This window comes from Vidua chalybeata, chromosome 2, assembly GCF_026979565.1.
Source record: "Vidua chalybeata isolate OUT-0048 chromosome 2, bVidCha1 merged haplotype, whole genome shotgun sequence".
Classification (NCBI taxonomy): domain Eukaryota; kingdom Metazoa; phylum Chordata; class Aves; order Passeriformes; family Viduidae; genus Vidua; species Vidua chalybeata.
The window spans coordinates 27,838,552-27,858,559 of NC_071531.1; the positions used below are offsets into that span (position 1 = coordinate 27,838,552).

Genomic DNA, 20,008 nt, shown 5'->3' on the forward strand with positions numbered 1-20,008 from the left:
CCATTTCCCGGGCAGCCCGCAGGGAGCGCGGGGCCGGGAGCGAACCGCTAGTTACGAGGGAGGCACGGCCCACGCGCATGCGCCGCCACCGCTCCGGCCGCGGCCGCGGCCCGGGAGGGAAGGGGCGGGCGGGGGAGCGGGCGCGCGCCGCCGCCGCCGCTGCGCCTGCGCGGGCGGTTCCGGGGCGGGCGGAGCGGGGCCGAGCGGAGCCGTGGGTGGCCGCGGCCGTGCCCGGCGCTCTGCGTGCCGCTGCCGCGGGGCATGGTGAGCAAGGGGCCGCTGCTGCGCCTGCTGACCGCCATCAACCGCAGGAGGATGAAGCTGCTCATGGGGCTCGCCTTCGTCGCCTACGTCGCCTGTGAGTGAGCGGGGGTGGGGGCGGGTCTGGCACGGCCATTCATTGCCCGCTGGCACGGCGCCCGCCGTGCCCTCCGCCCGCCGTGGGGGAGAGGAGGATGAGGAAGAGGATGAGGGAGATGTGGCGGCAGCACCTCGCGCACCCCGTTGCGCTGCTCTGTTGCGGGCGCGCCGCAGCGCGGCTGCTCCGGCCCGGCGGGGCAGGGGCTCCCCGCGGCTCCGGGCGCGGGGCTCAGGGTTCCTGCCCTGCCGAAACTTTCCCCAGTGCGGCGGGCAGCCGTGCCGGGCGTCCCCCGTCACTCGTCGCTCCCCTGCCCCGTCCCGCTGACTTGCGGCGAGCGGTGCGGCCGGGACGTGGCTCAGGGAGTGTTTCTGCAGCCGCTCCTGTCCTCAAACCGCGCTTTGTCCGCCCCGATCGCCACCTGGTAGCGGTGAGCAGCCCTCGGGGAAGTTTTTCCAGACTAGGCCTCGTGTCTGGTTTTTGTAAAATCCTCCCAAGTCCTTTGGGGGCTAAATAAATGTTTGTTTATTAACTCAGCGCGTAGCTGAAATCTTAAGAGCCGGGAAAGAGGCACAGAAGTACTTTAGAAAATCTTAGAATAGCTAGTGACGGGGATGTTTATGACTTCACTTACTAGCAGTGAGTCAGATAGATTTAAAATGGATTTAAAACGCTGTCCTGTCAGCTCTCTTCCCGTACTTGCTTTTTCTGCTGCAATTTTAATTTATTTTAGCCTGTTTTGTTTTCAGTCTCGGGTAGCTACTACGTGAACAGCACAATACCTTGTCAGTTCAGGTAGGGAGCAAGCCATTCTCTTGATGCTTGAAGGCACATACATATAGGTGAGCTAGCTTTGGGGGTGAGTGTGTCCTCGCATTTCAGATCCTCCCTTTGGATTCGGGAAGGTGGAGAAGTACAACATAAGTAATTTTGTCAGAGGGGTGGTGTTTCCTACCCCAGAAACACAGCAATTCCCTTCATTACCATATGTTATTGTCTCTGCTGGACCTCACTATTTAGGTACCTTTGTTACCGTTGAAGTTGTATTTCAGCTCTGACTTCCAGGACAGTTTGTTTGTCCAAGTGATTTCAGGTCCCTTGCATCCTGACAGCTTAATGTCAGTTCTTATTTTGAGAGGCTTACATGTTTTGCTAAGAGTGATAGTTTTCAGACGAAAGTTAATAGGCTGCTGTGAAAACTGGATTTGAGTGTCAGGTGATGTGGTCATTGGGACCTAGCTATTGATTATATTCTCTGGACAGTAATTGGTGTTTGCTTTCTAACTCAGTGAGTAAAAGTTAGCCTTAAGGAGAAACCTTCTGACTGCTTGTTTTTTGGGATTCAGAAAAAAAGTGGAAGAGCAGAGGGACTTCAGGTCAGTGTGGCAAAAAAGTGGCTTGAAAAGGGAATAAGTTGGTGTCTGGTGGGAACATGTTTTTTGCAAATCTAACATGCTGTGCTTTCCCATCTTTTGACTAGAGATCAAAAGTTGTGGAATCCGTAGGTGTCAGCTGCATAGTATGGTATGGTAGCAGATGCCACTGCTCTATCAGATTCTAGAGAGAATATTTTTTGTTTGCTTTTCTCAGAAGTGATTATTTATGATCCCATTCACCTGCCCAGAAAGGGTACTCCTCACAATGTTACTGAATCATCACTACGCTCTGCTTGCAGTCAGATAATGCCCGACTGAAATAGCAGAGAATCTAGAAAACTGAGCAGCTGGTGTAGGTGTATGTGCTGGCACTTCTTACATTCCTTCTTTCTGAAGTACTCTCCAAATGACGAAGTGTTTTTAGGCTGTGTGCCTCCTTTCCATGAATTTCCATTCAGTATTAGGGCATGGGTGTTCAGACTTGGAGCACATTTTACAGGGAATGAAATAGTTGGCATGTAGGTTATTTTTTTTCTGAACTAGAGGACAGGACTTTTTAAATAGTGCCATTTTGTCAGCCAGTGTGTGAAACCCTGAGGAAATGTTTTGGGAATATAATTTAGAAAAATGTCTTATTTCATAGAAATCTTCTGCCTTTGAATGCAAATTGGTTACAAAAGTGCCTGAAGAACCTCTCTTTGCGAGTTTGCAGACTAGAGAAAGACCTGTTTGCATACAGTTGAAAGGCTGTGAGCTATTTCACTCTCAAGAGTCATTGAGTGGCTCTCTTGGTAGTTTCACACAGTGGTAGATGGCTGGGCTGTGATCAGCATATCTGTTCCCCATCCATACAATGACTGAAATGTCTTTGTTGTGCACCAGATGAAGGAACTGGCAGGACTGAGATCACCCTTTTGTGTTATAGCCATTTGACAGTGTGGGTATTCAACAGCTGTTTGGGCCCAGCTTGAGGAGGTGGTGCACAGTGATAAAATGGGGTAAAAGCTGGCAGTGCTGCTGGCAGTGTTGCCATCACATGGTTTGCAGGTCTGCAATTAAGAGCCTGTCTCGGAAGGACTCCTGTTTACTTTGGTTGAAGTACTGTCATGACGCGAGACACGCTGTTAGAGCCATATTAAAGGATCCCTAGAACTCCTTTATGGACTTCACTCGGTTCCCTGCTAGCACTTAGAGCCAGAAAGATTCTTACTTTGGATTTGAATTAAGGTAGTATTTGATGCCTCGTTTCTGTAAATCTTAATTTATATTAGTTTTAAAAAAATCATTCAGTTGAAACATGGTGCTATGCATGGCTTGTATGTATAAAAACAGAATTTAAAAGGAGCATTTCTGTGTAGCAGGCAATTAAAAGCTGTTGTAACTTAAGCAGCTGTTTCCTGGGAAGAGGAAGTGAATAAAGTTTAAAATTTACCTTTACCTTTTCTGTAGGCCCTAGGTGAAAGGGGTGATGTTGTTCCCCACTGCCCAGATAATAAATTTGGAGATACTGCAGCTAGCAAGCTGTTTGAATCACTGTCTAATATGTCAGATTGCTGCTCAATTTTTTTATTAACACTGTTCATAATTACCTTAGTTGACTCACCTTCAGTGCTGTCTTCTGTGAACGTTGCATGACTATAGTGTGCTACATACAGTGGGAAACCTTGCCCAGAGGTTGAATTTATATTGCCCTTTTAAAGGGACAAACTTTCATCTGATTTAACCCCCAGAAAAATAGTGCAGGAGTGCCAATGCTAACCAAAGTGGGATGGAGGGGTGTGTGGAGGTGGATTGAAACAAATTCTTTCAGTCATGAGTTCCACTTACATCATCTTGAAGCTGTTGTGAAACCACAGCTTCAGAATGTGAGGTGATTATAAACATAAGTGAAGTGGGTTGAATTGATTTTTGTTGTCTGTAATGAGAAATGTAGACAGATCATAAAAGAGCAGTGAATTAAATCGATAAATGTTAAAAAACTTCAGTGTCACCACAATATGAATAAGTTATATGCAGGCTGAGAGTGTTCTTCTGTTTTTAAAAACCCCATCTGTGTGTTGGGATGTCAATACATAGATACGTTAAACTCACTCCCTTGGAAGTTTTTAGTGTGTATTCAGCTTTATATGGACATGCAACCATGCTTCAGTGGTACTGTCTTTGCAGAATCAGGACCTATTTAAGTTATTGGAAATACACTTAGAGTCTTATAGTCAGGATTTAAAGACCAGAGTTTATCAATCTGCAGGGTTTGCTTTAATCTTGATGCTACTGTAAATAATCTGCTGATGTATGACAGGGCAGTTGCATGTTCTTAATAAAAAAGTATTTTTGGTAAAGTAGAACAGCTCTCTTTACTCATTTGTAGATCAAATGGTTCTCAGGAAGTATATCAGTCGTCTTGTTCCTTTTCTAAGGGGAAAATGGAATAGTAACATGCTGTCATGAGATCCAAGCTTAAGACCTCATTTCCTTTGTAAGGTAAGTTGTAGCACAGCTATTAGAACAACTTACAAATGAAATGTCAAAGTAATGTGAGGGAAGTACATCCTGTAGTATAGTGGCTTGACTTTTCACAGCATTGTCAGTTTCCACAGTTGTTATCCTTTGCTTTATAGGATTAGCCATTTGTTTTTGTCAGTTTTCCATCAACTGGGAAGAATGCAATGTTCTCAAAATATCGAGGTGTGAGTGAGCTTTTCAGTTTGAATCTTACCAACTCCTCACATGCTGCTTGTCTTGCATATGTTCAAAACGAAGATTAAATTTTACTTAATATTTTGTTTTGATGAACTTTTACTTCCGCTTTTCATAACAGAAGAGCAGTTATCAAGTTGATCCTGCCCTATTGCTTCAGGCTGTCTCAATGTTATTCAGTATCAGAAATCTTTCTTCCCCAGCCATTTTTAACTAGATGTCAGGATTGATTGGCCATGGAAGAGTTCAAAATGGTTGTGTAGGACATCAGGCTTGCTGGCTGGGTTCACATTCACCAAGTTGCCTTTCATTTGTGGGTTTATGCAAATAAGTTCACTGTCGTAACAGCTTCCAGTTCTCTGCTCATCAAGCTTTCAACTAGCTGTACTTCTGTAGCTTATGAAATTTGTTCATGCTTCAGTTGTTTGTCAGGAATAGATGGACTCTGACTATGCCTTGCTAGCCATGATATTTTAAAACAATTTTTGGCATCCTGGAGAAATTAATCTTACCTCTCTTATCTCCATTTAATATTTGTCTTTTGCCTCCACTTAATATTTGTCTCTTCTGCAGCATGTGCAGGAGACAGCCCTGTCATCATTCCAAAGACAAACACTCTTAGAGCTTCCACCTTCTTTACCCTCTGTTTTTGCAAAGGGGAATATTTCTCTGACATTGATTTTGCTTGTTTCTTTTTTCTAAGGCTCTTTGACCAAAGTAGAGTTTGGTTGAAACTGGTAGTTTTCAACATCTCATTTATGGACTGGAGAGAGGAAGAGGCTGGGATTATTGTTTCAATTTACCTGAAGGGGTTTGTGAAAGGTAGCTGGGAAAAATGAGTTTGTTTCAGTTACAGTGCTGCCCATTGGAACATTCTGTGAGTGCACTGAAAACAATCTTAGCTATCAACAGATGGGTCAGTGGAGGAGCAGTGGTAAGAATGATATGCTGAAGATATGAGGCAGGAAGGAGTAGTAACAGTGAACAGAAAACTGGAAAAAAAGACTTAAAGAATAGACTCAAAGAGAATTTTCCATCTGGGAAACCAAGAACAAAATTCAGTCATAAAGTGATGATGCTAATTGAAATGTAAGAAAAAGTACCCTTGGCTACCTTCCCATGCAGTATGAAGCTCCATTAACTCTTGTAAAGAAAGAAAATTTGCATAATGATATATCTCACAGCTGTGGGGGGGGTATTGGCTTGCCAAGGTTTAAGCGTTTGTTCTTAAGAGAGAGTGGAGAAATTTCCTTATGTTGCCTTTGTTTTGCTAGTTGATGACTAGCTGAGGGGTTGACATAGAGTGGCAGCGGTGCTGTCCAAGATACAGAGAGAGCATATTTCCCTTAGCAAACGCTGTGTCTTTGTGTCTAGGATACTTCTCATGTGGGAAGACCTACAGTTCCTATCTGCTGTCTGTGATTTGATTTTCACTGTTGAGCAAGGCATCAGTTTGGGAGATGCAACAAGAACTATTTGCCATACAGAGATCTGTGTAGACTTACCAGAGGTGTACTTTTTAAAATCTTTTTAATATTCAAGTTGTTGTATGTTCCCCAGAGGCATAATGATAAACTTCACTCGGGAAAGTGACATTTCTTAATACAAAGTTATGATTAGTAATCGTGTGTTGTTATCTCCACTAATATTGCAAAATACTCTCATCAGTAAAATAATTTTCTAAAGCAAATTAACATACTGCTGGAATTACAGATGGACTGCAGTTGAGAGGGTTTTTTAATTCTTATGGAATCAAGACTATAAAAGGTGATTTGAAATATATTGGCCAAATCGTAAAATGGTTTGCATTGGATGAGACCTTTAAAGATCATCTAATCCAGCCCCCCACTGCCCTGGGGGGATGTTCTATATCTTTCAGTATAACAGGTTGCTTAGACCCCTATCCAGCCTCACGTTGTTTACAGGTGTGGGCCATCCACAACTTTTCTGGGCAACCTGTTTCAGGCTTGCCTCTCTCAAAGTAAAGAATTGCTTCTTCACATCTTACTTCATCTTACTTCTTCACATCTTACCTACTGTCTTTCAGGCTAACACCATTGCCTCTTAAGGGCCCTATCACTACAGACCTTGCTAGAAAGTTTTTCTTCATTGTTCTTATAAGCCCCTTTTAAGTAAGGCCACAATAAGGTCTCTTCAGAGCCTTCTCTTCTCCAGGCTCTTCTAGCCAGCTCTCTCAGACAGTCCTCATAAGGGAGGTGTTCTGTCCCTCTGACGATGTTTTGTGGCCCTCCTCTGGACCCTCTCTAACAAGTCAAGGTGTTTCTTGTCCTGGGAGCCCTAGAGCTGTATGCAGGTGGTGTCTCATGAGAGTGGAGTATAGAGGAAGAATTACCTCAGTTGACAGGGTGACAGCACTTCTTTGGTGCTGCCCAGTGTTTTTTATTTGTTTTCTGAGCTGAAAGTGCACGTTGCCATTTCATGTCCAGATTTTCCACCAGTAGCCCCTGGACCTTCTTGACAGGGCTGCTCTCAGTCCTCTTGTAACTCAGTCTGTACTGATACTGGTGGTTGCTCCAACCCAGGTGCAGGACCTTGCACTTTGCCTTGAACTTCATGAGGTTCATGTTTGCCCACTCCTTAAGCTTATCATTGTCCCTCTGGATGGCATCCCTTCCCTCAATACACTTACCAGCTCAGTGTTGTCTGCAGACCTGCTGAAGATGCACTCAATCACTGTGTCTGTGTCATTAATAAAGATACTGAGCAGTACTGGTCCCAGTACACCCCCCTGATGGACACCACTTGTTACTGATCTCCCTTTGGGCACTGAGCCCTGGGTGCATCCACCCAGCTGCCATCTCTTGAGTAGTCCATCAAAGTCGTATTTCTCCAATTTAGCCACAAGGTGTTGTGTGGGAAATAATAGTTTCCTAAAGAAAATAATTGTTTTCTTTGCATTATTAAATATGTAAAGTAATTACATTAAAACTTTAATGCAATTGTGTTTAAAAGCATTTTATGATTTCCCTTTGCATGCTATCCTTTTTTGTCAGGTTTGCATCTGGAAACAAAAACGTTATTTCTTCCAGGAGACTGAAGTTGCTGAGTGACTGTGGAGAGTCAGATTTGAGCATGAAAAAAACAAACCCTCTTTTGAATGCCATTGCATCTGTCTGAAATTGAAATTTGACTGAGGCGATTCACTTTGGATGTTCAGAGCATAAGAGTTTGCTCTAAAAATTCTGATTATGACTGTATATCAATTCATATATTCCTGCATGCTATTTCTGTTGATAGTGAAATCTATTTGTAACAAACATCATCTTGTAATCTCTATATTTTGAGGAGCAGAAGTTGAAAGGTAGGCGATACAGGGAAAAATCCTGGGCTTTCAGCTAAATCTATTCAGACTGTAAAAGTTTGTGTAAAAATTTCTTTAACAGCGTCCAGAAAATACAAACAACAAAGCAATTGGGAAAGAATATGGTTTTAAACGAGATTGCATCTGGTTTTGGTACAGTTGGATCTCTATGGACGTCATGGTTTTGCTTTTTAAAACATCTGTTCTAAAATGTATGGGATGCTAAAATTAGTGATGTCACTAATAATTTCAGATTGAGTGTATATTCCTGTTGAGGGCCTGTGATAATCTGTGACTTGATTTTAATGTCATTTAAAGAGATACAGAGAAGAGGGATAAAGATACAGGCTTCTTTTAGGATTGTGTTTTTTCCCGCCTTCAGGTTGTGATAGTGTTGTTTTTCTGGTTCCCCAGCCTATTGTGGATGAGTTAATTATGGCATGCAAGGTTCTCTTAGTGTAGTAATCTGTATTTTAAGGAAACCTGTACAAAAGGTGTTATTGCAGATGACAAATTCAAAGGATATTCAGATGAAAACATACGTCCTATTCCTATGTTGTGAGAGTCTGGAAAAATAACACTTTCCTGCTATGAAGTGCAGCTGGTCAGAGTTAAAAGTCTGACTGTGATATTGAAGTGTCTATTTAATGGTAGATGCTCAGCAAAACCCCAGCCAAATACTTGGTATTTCTGTTGTATTTTTCAAGTGTGATTTAACAGATTTTATATTTTGTGTTGTTGTGGTTTGGGTGTTTGTTTTGGGTTTTTTTTTTGTTTTTTTTTTTTTGGAGGGGGGGGTGTTTTGGCGGTTTTTTTTTTTTTAATTAATGTAGGCGTAGTTGATTTGTATCCAGAGGATAGCTCCTGGAGTATTCCTTTGCTGTCAGTATCCCAGTCATTGCAGTATCCCTCTGTGTTCAGCATCATGTCAGAATGGGGCTTCTCTAGAAAAACTAAACAAACTTTTAAATTTCTAGGTATGTAAATATATTTGGTAGGAAAAAAAAACCAACACCACATTTTTTTACTCATATATGGCTAATTGCCTTTTAAGGGAAGTTTGAGAAGTCTTGAAAATCTACAACAATTTTACTGTAAGACTGTGCCAAATAGTTGCAGCTTAATCTCAGAGGCTGGGGAAAGAAACAAAAAAAGCATTTGAGTTTTCTAAAAACCCTGAGTGATTAATGTTTAGTCAGATAAATGTAAATAGCTCTTTAATAACAATACTGTGACTAGGGCATTAAGAAACAAATTTCTTTTTTTTTTCTAAAAGAGGCTCTTTTAGAGAGTTCTTCAACATTTCACTCAAGGCATGTTGTCCTTTTCTGGAAGCCTTCACTTTAAAGGGAATGATGTGGGAATGATTAATGACTAATGTACTTTACTCTTCATGGTACTTGCAGTTAATCCTTGCAAAAATGCTACAATAAAAATAATTTCTCTCATTATTTTATGAAAAGGATGCAAAGGGGAAACAACATCTCAAAACAGATAGGTGTAGTCCTAGTTTTACTCTTCCTACGAGCCATTAAACCAGGCTACAACAATTCAGATATGCTGCTCACTTCCCTAATGCCAATTTACTGTGACCTTAGTCACTGGATGAGGTTTTCAATCAGTCTTTGAAAGAAGAAGTAGAACCCCTGTCTCTTCCTCTTGTAGGTGAGTGTCTTAATTGTTAGGTTACAAGTCATGCTTCTGTCTAGTCCAATGAATCATGAATTCTTCCCTTGCACAGAATTTCAGTAGATGGCAGGAAGACTGTTTATGAATGCTCTCTAGTTGGATGAGTTGGAAGTTCTTCACAGAGTATGTCTTGTGTGGCTGTGAGGAGTGAGGATGTTAAATCTCTACAGTCTGAGAATTGGCACAGGACTATCATCCTGGATTAATACCTTTTGGCTTAAAAGATTTGGCGATAGACTTGAATTTTTAAAACTGGCTTTTACAGTGAAGTTCTGGATTGTGTTAGTGTTTGCTTAAATTTGGTCCATTAGGAGTCTCATGCATTTGAAAGCTGGGTTTGTGTAGTGCCTGATTCATGACCTTGCTGATGTGGAAGATTTTTTTAACCATCTGTGTTTGCAGCTTTTGGGGCCTGAACTTGATAGGCCTGTCAAGTGGTTTTGTGATGCCTGTAAGGATTTTCATTTTGAATTTAGGCTTGTTATTTTCATCATTCTGCTTGTGGATTTGGACCTACTTACCTCTATGTTTCCATCATTCTTGCCTGAATGTCAGACCAGCCTTGACTTAACCTTTAGGGCAAGGAAATCCTCTGTGAGCTAGAGTCATACTTCTGTTTCTGCTGCTGGGTAAGCCCATTATATAAACAGCTGTGTATTTGGAAGAAAAACAGTCAAACCTTATTTCCACTCTTGTACAAAAATATTAGCTCTGATCCCTTCAACCTTGGTGTAAGCTCCATGTGAGCACCAGTAGCCAAAGAGATCTTTTTTAGAATTGTGCATTCAGAATGCTTTATGAGGGCAGTCAGTATGTTGAAATGAGTTTTTGCAACATCTCTCTACACATGAGAGACTTCAGGGTTCTTCACATTTCTCTGTGTGATAGTTCCTGTGTGGTTAATTTTGCAAATTCTTTTTTTTTTTTTTTTTTTTTTTTTTTTTTTTTTTTTTTTTTTTTTTTTTGGCCGTGGTACCCAATACGCTTCATAAAAGTTTAATGCAAGGTCATGTACTCCTACAGAACTGGGATATCAAAAACAGTGTTTCTGGAAGGATGTGAATGCCTTTTCGAGCTTCCCTTCCCTGCTGTGGACACTGAGCACACGGAAGTCATGTATTTTCTTTAGGAAGACAGTTCTTTGTGGCTTCACTGTCTTTGCAACAAGACTGGGAGGGTGGTATTTGTTGCAGCTGGCAACTCTTTTTTTTTTTTTTTTTCTTCAATCAATTCCTACTTTACCAGCTAAACCCAGATGCTTCCTGCCACTGCATAACTGCTTACATTATTTGTATGGATTTCTGTAGCCCAGAAAAATAATTCTTTGTAAGTATATCTCAGTCATGTTTAACTGGAGGATTCTGTACCTGTGACTGCCAGATCATCATCATTTGTTAAAAGAAAACAAGGTGTTTTTCCATTACTGTTACCATATGTAATTCTAAAATTCTAGCCAGAGGGTAAATAACTTGAATTTAACTGTGCTCAACACTGGATCTCGTTTTTACTGCATTAAATTTACTTTATCTAGTTAACACAAAATCCAGGTTATTTAAAAATTCAGTTGGATTTTATGGGTCATTTGTTCTAATATGATAAAGCTTCCCTATCTTTTCCCCAGAAGATGACAGAAGGTTTTATGGTATCACCACAGAGCCCTCCTACAGCTTATTTCTTAGTCTGTCATGGATTCTTCCCAGTTACTCGTGAATTACTCAGCAGCACTCAGCACTTAAAAACAGTTCAGTAGCTTTCCCATCCCCTGAAGGCTAGAACAACTGCATTACTGAATCCTCATTTGTGTCCTCCCCACTCCTCCTTCCTGGGAATGTTTCATTTCTCCTGCCTGGAAGGTGCCTGTGACTGTAGCAGGAAGAGAGTTTTTTGTTTTGTTTCTGTAACACCTCATTGTCTCCTTGAGCTCATTGAGTAATAGTGATGGAAATGTATGTGCAAAGCCTAAAGGTAGGCAAAATACTTTACTAGCTGCTACTCAAGACCTGCAATACAGCTTACAAAATCTGTGGACACTTTAGAAGTTTTCTGTATGTATGATAATACTGCATATAGGCTACTCCCTATGACCCAGGGTAATTTGGTCCTTAGCTTGAGCCTTGTTTCTTAAACAGCAACTCTAGAGTTATTTTCTGGAGATGTTTGGAGTATGTTTACTGTGTTGCTTGTTTTGCAAAATCCCTTACATAACTGTTTCATGTTAACTGTGTTTATCTTGATGATGTGAAGTTGTCAAGTCTTCCTTGTCAGTGTAGCCTGGCTTCTAATTTTTTCACTTGAAACTGCATTCTGTTTCCTAGTTGAAAGTTAAAAGCAAAGTCAGTGTTCTGATAGTCTTCCTATAATCACCTAAGCCCTGACCAGTTACATCTGTTGCATCTTTTAGTCTTTGATTTTATATTGTGATTTATCTTTCTATAAAACTTTTTCCATACAAACAGTAATAAATAAGTTTGCTTACTGAGGCATTGTAAGTTCTATTGCTTAGGTACCTTTTGTGTTTACCTCACGTTATGTATGTATTTAGACACAATTATATGTGTACACAAGCACTTGCTACCTTTAATGCAGGATTCTTGAGGCACCTCTTTGGACTGGTACAGCTCTAGCCTGTAGTGGCCAGTCTTTTGTCACTCTGCAGTTTCCAATTTTTGTGGTTCAAGTCCACAGAGCTCCTTTCTTGCTCTTGTCATTTTTTCCAGTATCCCTGATAAACAAGGTGAGTGTTCTGGTTTATTTAATCTGCGTGCAGTGACAAATTATAGGTTAAATAGATAATTCTTGAGTGTTTTTTACAGTCCCGTGTAATCTCTTCAGAATTCCACCCATACTCTGAAACTGTGTTCTAGACACTTATATATGAGGGTGTATATGTAACTTCCTTAGATAACTTGTGATTAACATACTTAATATTGTCTTAAATTCCTTCTGATGATAATAGGAAAACATTTCCTCAGGTAGTGCTATATGACATAGTAATGTTTTTTCTCTTCTTATTTTCCAGCTGTATGGGGAAACTTTGTCAATATGAGGTAACGTATACAATTTTTGTACTGACTATCCTTATGTTTAATAAAATTAACTTACATTTCCTATCAATATATATAAAGCAGGGAGAAAAACTGCAGCTCACACTGTTGTTTGGGTGGTTGCTAAGCAACTGATAACTTTTTTTTCTTAAATACAAAATGCTCAGTCTCAAAAATGGTTGTATGTTTGCTATAGATTTCACCTGGAATTTTACTCACACTTCATCTGCTTTTCTTTGCACAAATTCATCTTCCGATTTTGGCCAGTTGGTTTGCATAGGCTTGGTTTCTGCTTTTCCCTCAGCACAGACATGACTGTATCTCAGTGACAGTGTGGAGTTAAATATTGAAGAGCAGCACATTCCCCACTGCAACCCATTATTGTATTTCTGTACCTAGAATCAGAAGTGTGCTTTGGAGAGTTTTTCCTCCTCCACAGTTAATTGGTAGAGAATCTGATGGTTTAACTGCTGAAAAGTAGAAAATCCTGCATTGTCCTCTAGAATTTTTTCCTTTAGAAATAGAATGACAATAGGTATGCAAAACATGCAGATTTTCACATTTCTGCTTGCATGTGAGTTTGTCCTGCAGGAAAATTCACTGGGAAGACACGGCTGCAAAAGAAATTGAAGAGAATATGGGCACAGCTTGTTCCCTACAGCAAAGTCATTGTGTATAGAGGACAAAATATCTTACCACGTTGTTTTGCTAGTAAAGGGTTTTGGTATTCTGTTGCCACTCCTAGCAGCACATAGTAAGGAAGGTTTGGGACAAAATGAGAATAATAATGAATTTTCTCTAGGCTCTAATGCACCCAGGACAGCTTACCCTAGGGGTCTGTTCCTATCCCAAGTGGTCCACTCTACTCCTCTTGGAGTTTCCCACCCTTGATGCAAAGAGTGCTCAGCTGTCAGGCAAACAGCTGCTGGGCTGCTGTGGGTTGCAGATGGAGATATCAGTTAGATTACCATGTTATCACGACCAGTCAACTACGGCAGCTTAGCAGCTGTTACATGAGCAGCTGAGCATTTCTTAACAAAGGACAAGAACCCTAGAGAGGTGTTTGAGGAGGACAGGTGGGTGTGGGATCCAGAGTGTTTATTTCCTGATAAGCTGTCCTTACAAATTCTGCCACTACCTGCCTCTGTATTCTTATTTGAAATGTCCTTTATAAAGCTTTTGAGGGGGAAAATTTCTGAAGGACTAATGTTGGCCCTCAGCTAGTAAGATTGTCTTCATTAGGAGGAAATGCTCATGAAAATATAGATTGCAGAGTTGCTGGTCCTTGAGTTGCAGGATTTGTGAGTAAAAAACAGTAGGAACTATTTTTGAGGGGACCTTTTTAAATTCTCAGGAGTTTTCCAAATTTTCCTTGCTCACTTATAAGAGAGGAAAGACTATCTGTTCCACAGTTGTTTGCATAGTTTTTTGTAAATTTCTGTTATTTGGGGAAACATTTTCAAAATCCACCAGGATAGCTTAATACCACTTCCTTATAGTATATTCATTCAACATTAGCTTCAGGGTTTTTATTTACCACTAGTGCAATAAATGACAACTTGATTTGAACAGATGGTTTAGGGAATGTGTGTCTTAGTGTAGGAATTTACTGAATTCTTTAGAGATGAAATGAATCTGGTCAGTAAGGTCTTTGCCTCAGTAATAGACTGAGTTTACTTTCTTAAAAAGTGAGAGTTTTACAGAGGGTTATGAAGGGAATCATTGCTTTGACTTCTAACTGTGTGGTGTGTGTGTGTATATATATATATGCTTAACAAAGGATCTTCTGTTTCTCTAGGTGTAATGAGTTCAGGTCTCAAGTAAAGGAGCTCTGTTTTTCACTTGAAAGAACTGTATTTTATGTTGGATACCCATGATTCCTCTAGTATGCAAAAACTTAACTACTGTGAGATAAATAATTCCTTTTTCAGAAGGTTTCATTGAAAAAAAAATATAACACAAATGTTAGGAAAATTGCATAACCTTAATACAAGAGGTAGAATTTAAAAATACATATTCTACAGTTCTAAAAGTTTACTCAAAAGTGAACATAACTGAGACACTTAACACAATCAGATGCTAAAAAGGACCACACAGATTTGTGCAAGATACTGGCCTTTTAGACAGTATTCTATTTTCACAAGTTACCCCAACATGCTTCATCCTTGGCCTCATGTCAAACGAGTAACATTATGTGAGAAGTCAGTATTGCCCATCAGACAGTCGCTGAAGATGTGTTTTCGTGCAGTTGGGATTTTTTCCCATATGTTTGGAAAAGTTCAAAGTCAAAGTGAGATACATTTGTCTAAGGGAAAAATTTTTGTCAGCATACAGTATGCAGAGACCCTCAAAGAGACATTTTGGGCCTTTGCACAGTAAAGTTACACTCAAAACCAGTAATTAGACACTTTTCTAAAGTGCAGTTAATTTTCTATGTAAAATGAATGTCATTTTTATTGGTACTGTTCTTTCCTGTGGGCTTGGTTCAGTGTCTGCCAAATCTGATGGATTGCAATGGAAATTAGACCATCCTCTTTAATTTGTTCTAATTGTGTTTTCAAAATAATACTAACTCAAGGTGCTTTGAGGATGCTGTTTTAATATGATGGGGGTGCAGCGAAGCAATTATAGGATAGGTGTGTATTATTTTTTTCTTTTCTTGCCAACAGGTCTCTTCAAGAAAATGGGGATCAGAAGGTGGAAAGTAGAATAGAGGAGGTTAGTTTGCTAATAGTTGTAATCTGTTTTATTTTGAGGACTTCATTTCACTAATTTCATATTGAAGTCGTATATTTAGTTTTATCTCATTACTCTTGATTCTGCTAAAACCAAAGCATTTGATTTGTGTCTATACATAAGTTTTTGAACTGTTCTTCGCTGTAGTGGAGTTTCTAACATTGATCTGTGATTCCACTTTATTTTCATTAAAACCTTTCTTAAAAGTGATAGGTTGCTGATACATTTGCTGCAGAGACTATGGTAGAATCCTCTCAAGAATGATTTTATTTGTTACTGAAAGGATGTACACAAATTCTTTCCTCTGGCTGCCTTACAAAATGTGAAGTATATACAAGATACATTACAAATTTGAAGGTGCCCAAAATTGCTTTGCTTTGTTCTTAACTAATGAACAAATATCGCAGTGTTTTTGGCTGGGGAGGGTCTGCAGTGCCAAGGCGTTAAGCACAAGTCCTAGCAATTTCTGGAGTAGACATGGGGACTGAACTTACTAGTGGTTCTAGGCTGCTGTACCCAATACCTCTGAATTTCCATTTCAACCTCAGTTTGTTGTGAAATGTTGAGAATGTGTGCAACAGATCTTTCTCCAAATGTTTCAGCCTTCCAGTCTAATAACAATAAAACAAAGTATTAAATAGATAGAGAAGTCCTTGAGGTTGATACCCCTTACCCTTGTGTGGGTGTGTGTTCCTGTACTAGTAGGCTGGTCTGCCTAGTGTCTTGTATTCCAGCAGGTTTATATAGCAGTTGTTCCTCTGGACACAGTGAGCAGCCTACTGAAATTGCTTAAAATCAAGGGAGTGCCTGTATTCTTAGTTTGCCTTTTGCATTCCTCTCTCTTGTTTTTTGGTTGGTTTGTTTGTCTTTTTTAGAAAAAAATCTAGTAAGTGTTGCAACAAGCATTGTGAAAAATCCAGTTGTTTAAGAATGGTAAAATATTTGAAATTCAATGTGTAGATCAGAGTTACTGTAAGGTCTGAGAAGTTGGGCATTTATGGTTCTTATTTTTAAAGTTGTACTTGTATAATGTCTTAGACCATCAGAATAACTGTTTCAAGAGCTATTTGCTGTTCCACAGAGCTAAATATTTAATTAATATAAATGACAATGCCATATTATGTCATCTTAACGTGAATTTGCAGCTTTATTAAGTTTATGAAGTTACTGAATTATCTAGCTCTAACAAGAAGTATTTGTATTAAACAAATTAATGGTGGTTGCTGATGTGCTGCCATTTAGTACCAGTTAGAGCATCTGACAGTTTTCAACTTACGTATAGTCCAAGAGGGTAAATTTTGTGACAAGGCTTTAATAGCTTAAAAACAAGAGTTCAGGGACTCCTGTTGAAATTCAGCAGGACTGTTAGAAATTTGGGTTCTGTGATAAAGAAATTGAAACTGATGCCAGCTTAAGTGATTTTTCTAAAGCTATGAAAATGCAAATAGAAGTCCTGGTAGGTGAACTGTATTTTCTAACAAATTTCCTTTCAGTATTTTCTTAAGCTTAAATATAACCTCAAATCATGATGTAGAACATATTTAGGTATTTGGACATGATGTATCTTGAAATTTGCATAGCATGTTCTGAGAGAATTACAGCCATTTAATTGGAGCTAATGCCCCTCCCCTCTCTCTGTGTCTGTGTCCTCTGTATGCTTATCTGTTGTCCATTTAAATAGTTGATGTTTAAATTACTGTCCCATTGTTCTGTTGCTGGATATAGTTTACCTTTGACAACCTCAGACAAGTCACTTATGACTTCACTTTGTCAAATAGGAATCATAACATTGGATGTCCTTATCAAGACTATGGTACTCATAGCCTTGATGTTCAGTGGTAAGTTAAGGGATTTCATTTCACACTTTTCTAGGTGATTTGAGTTTTGGTGGAAAAGGTTCAAGGTTTTTTTTATGTAAAGGAGGCTTTAAAATGTAAGTTTCTTGGAGTGTCTTCAGTAAAGATCTGCATAGGAGACTGTTTGCCATGACTTTTGCTCTAAGGCAACTTCCTATGTGTGTGTTTTGTGATGTGAATCCTGTTTTATTCTTCAAAGATTAAATGTTTTTCCTTTATTTTAGGCTGTTGCACCTCTAAGGGAGAAAATCAAAGATCTAGAAAAAAGGTATGTCATCTGCTGGATTTGGGAAGCAGCTCAAAGGCAGTTTCTTTTCTGTAGCAATCAGTTCTGTAGATGTAGGCTTGAAATAAGTTTTTGTATATGCCTTCAGCACCTTTGATTTGTTGTCATATATAAGTGAGGACCGGACATGGAATGCTGAGACACTAATGATTAAGGTATTCTGGCTGATTGATCCTACTAAATCAAGCTGAGAATGCTGGACTCCATAAAGTTCAAATCCCATGGAGGTATTTGCTATTTGGAGTCCAGCTGATGAATGGATTACCATGGTTTATGTCTGCTAAGACATGCTGGTTTCATCTTCGAGAGGCTTAAAATATGTTTTCCACAATCTTCCCATACTTGTGATTGGTTACTCTGCTTCAGCTACTGTACAGTGATTTGCTTGTGCATCTTAGCCTGTGTGTGTGCTTTGGATGAGCCTGGCTGACCTGCTTCTCTCAGGATTTGTAAGGGAATGTGTTACCCCTCACTCTGCCTGTTTGCCTTTGTGTCACATCAGTTCTCTGATCTGGGTGTCCTCATGGACAGATGATTTCATCACAAAATGAGGTCGGGTGTGGCAGTGGGAGCTGTCAACTCTGACAAGATCATGCTGCTTTTGCCAGTGGTACTCTTTTGCAGGTGACACTGCACACGTTGTTGGTGTCCCAGGCAAAGCAGAGAGTGCTGCATTGCAAAAGGCCAAGTCTGGACTGTCCAAGCAGTATTAGTAAGCCCTTGTGGGGTATTGTGCACTAGTGGCTGTGTGCTCTTCCTTTGGAGAGGGGACAGAATACCATTGCTGCTGGACAGAGGTATGCTTGACACCTGCAGTACTTGGCTGTTGAGAGTTTTGTCTTGTCAGTGAGCAGCTGCCCCTCCTCCTCCCACCCCTCCTGGGCTGTAAGGAAAAAAAAAAAAAAAAAAGGAGAAAAAATTTCAGTTCTGTTTTTTTACAATTGATTTGAAAGGTTCAGTGACCTGCCACATGCAATTTACTTCAGTGAGAATACTGAACTGGTTGCTCATCTCTTACTGTGCACATGAACTTCATAGGTTGAATTAGGTGTATATTGGCAGCGTGAAACAAATTCTAGGTTGTGTTACCACCTTGCCAATTACAATATTAAGTTGCTTTATTTATTTAATCTTTGTTGTTAGTCCAGTAAACCTTCAGTTTCAGTTGTGGGTAATCCAGGTATTTTCTTCTGCCATCCACAGAAGACCTTTGTGGGAGGGTATCCTGATTGGCTCTTTTTTATTTGATAATTGTATTTTTTTCAAATGAGCAATGAATTGCTGAATAGAACCATTAAATTAAAATTTCGCCCACAAGCCATATATGTGTATTGATAAGTATTGTTTCAGACCTCTAGGAAAAAGGAGACAGAATCAATATTTTTTTTTACCTCTGTATGAACCAATCTTGAAATTATACTTTCACAAAAGGGGAGCTCTTATTATTGTGTTCTTATTATTTTTCAAATAATGTAGCCATTTACCTCTCGTGGTTCAGCTGAATGTGGGTTTAATTAATATTTTTAAAATGTTATATCTGTGTGAAGTGGCAGTAAATAACTACTTGCTGTCAGATGCCTGAAAGCTGATCCTGTTTGCAAAGCTTATTCTAGTGTCAATGTTTTCATACTTCATAAGCTGCTAAAACCTGAAAGCAAGCCATCTTCATGCTTTTGAGAAGCAGGAAAGACAAGAATTCCTTAATGCTAATCTTATGACAAGAAATTGTTTAACTGAAGCTAGAGATGTCAAGTTTTTTTAAGAATTTGCACAGCAAAAGCATTGCCATGTAGTCATCAAAGCAGGCATTAAGTCAAGATAAACTCCATTTTGTTGCCAAAAGGTCATCATTTGGCTGCCAGACTCTATCCCACTGCCTCTAAACAGCTACTGGTGTAGTAGAAGGAGCAGAAGTGGTTGTGAGGTCCCTTTGGCAGCAATATGACCCCAGGCTGGATTACTGCAACCTTAGAATAGTGGTCTTTGGAATGGAGGAGACTTGCCTTGCATCTAGTTATTTGGCACTTAAACTTACTTTGAACTTCATAAATCTCTTGGTATGAGTGAATTTTCTTCCCTGCCTCAGAAAGGATGTGTATTACACATCTGCATTGTGCTTGTGTGCTTTCATTGCTTCAGCAATAAATCAAAGAAATTTTTTGTGACCCGTATAGTGACGTAAGGCAAGGGTAGGTAGCTTGTTTTTCAGTCACCCTGTGTGGCTAACATTGGAAGATTCCATTGCCATATTTCCTCTATCCAAGAAACTGAAAGCAGCTTTCATGCTGTGATGAAAACTGGATAAAGTACTGAAGCATCTGTGCTCTGGTGCTGAGGAATTCCTGTTCAGCCAGTACTGCAGGATAGAAGCGGGGTGGGGGGGGGATGCTTCAAGATCACAGTTGAGGGTCAGTTTAATCAGCGGCTGTTGGTGAGTAGAAGAACATGTAACTCCTGGCATTTTTGGCTCCTGCATGCTACACCAGGCTATCTCTAGCCTGTGGATATACTGGAGGAGAAGAGTTTAATTTTTGTGCGGCGTCACGCTGATATTTAGTTAAGGAAAACCTGAGCTATGAAATTGCCAAGACTATGAGGCTAATTACTGAAATAAATAAATAAAATTCACACCTCCTTTCAGAGG

General features: G+C 40.0%; 1 protein-coding gene across 1 annotated transcript in view; it reads left to right on the top strand.

Moving 5' to 3' along the window:
- Positions 1–208: 208 nt before the first annotated feature.
- The window catches only part of UXS1 (UDP-glucuronate decarboxylase 1), a 56,269-nt gene continuing 36,469 nt past the window's right edge, over positions 209–20,008 (top strand). The window contains exons 1-4 of the mRNA XM_053936337.1: positions 209–358; positions 12,462–12,489; positions 15,156–15,204; positions 17,303–17,346. Of these exons, the coding sequence (XP_053792312.1) occupies positions 262–358; positions 12,462–12,489; positions 15,156–15,204; positions 17,303–17,346 (218 nt within the window). The 5' untranslated portion in view covers positions 209–261. The remainder of the gene's footprint in view (positions 359–12,461; positions 12,490–15,155; positions 15,205–17,302; positions 17,347–20,008) is intronic.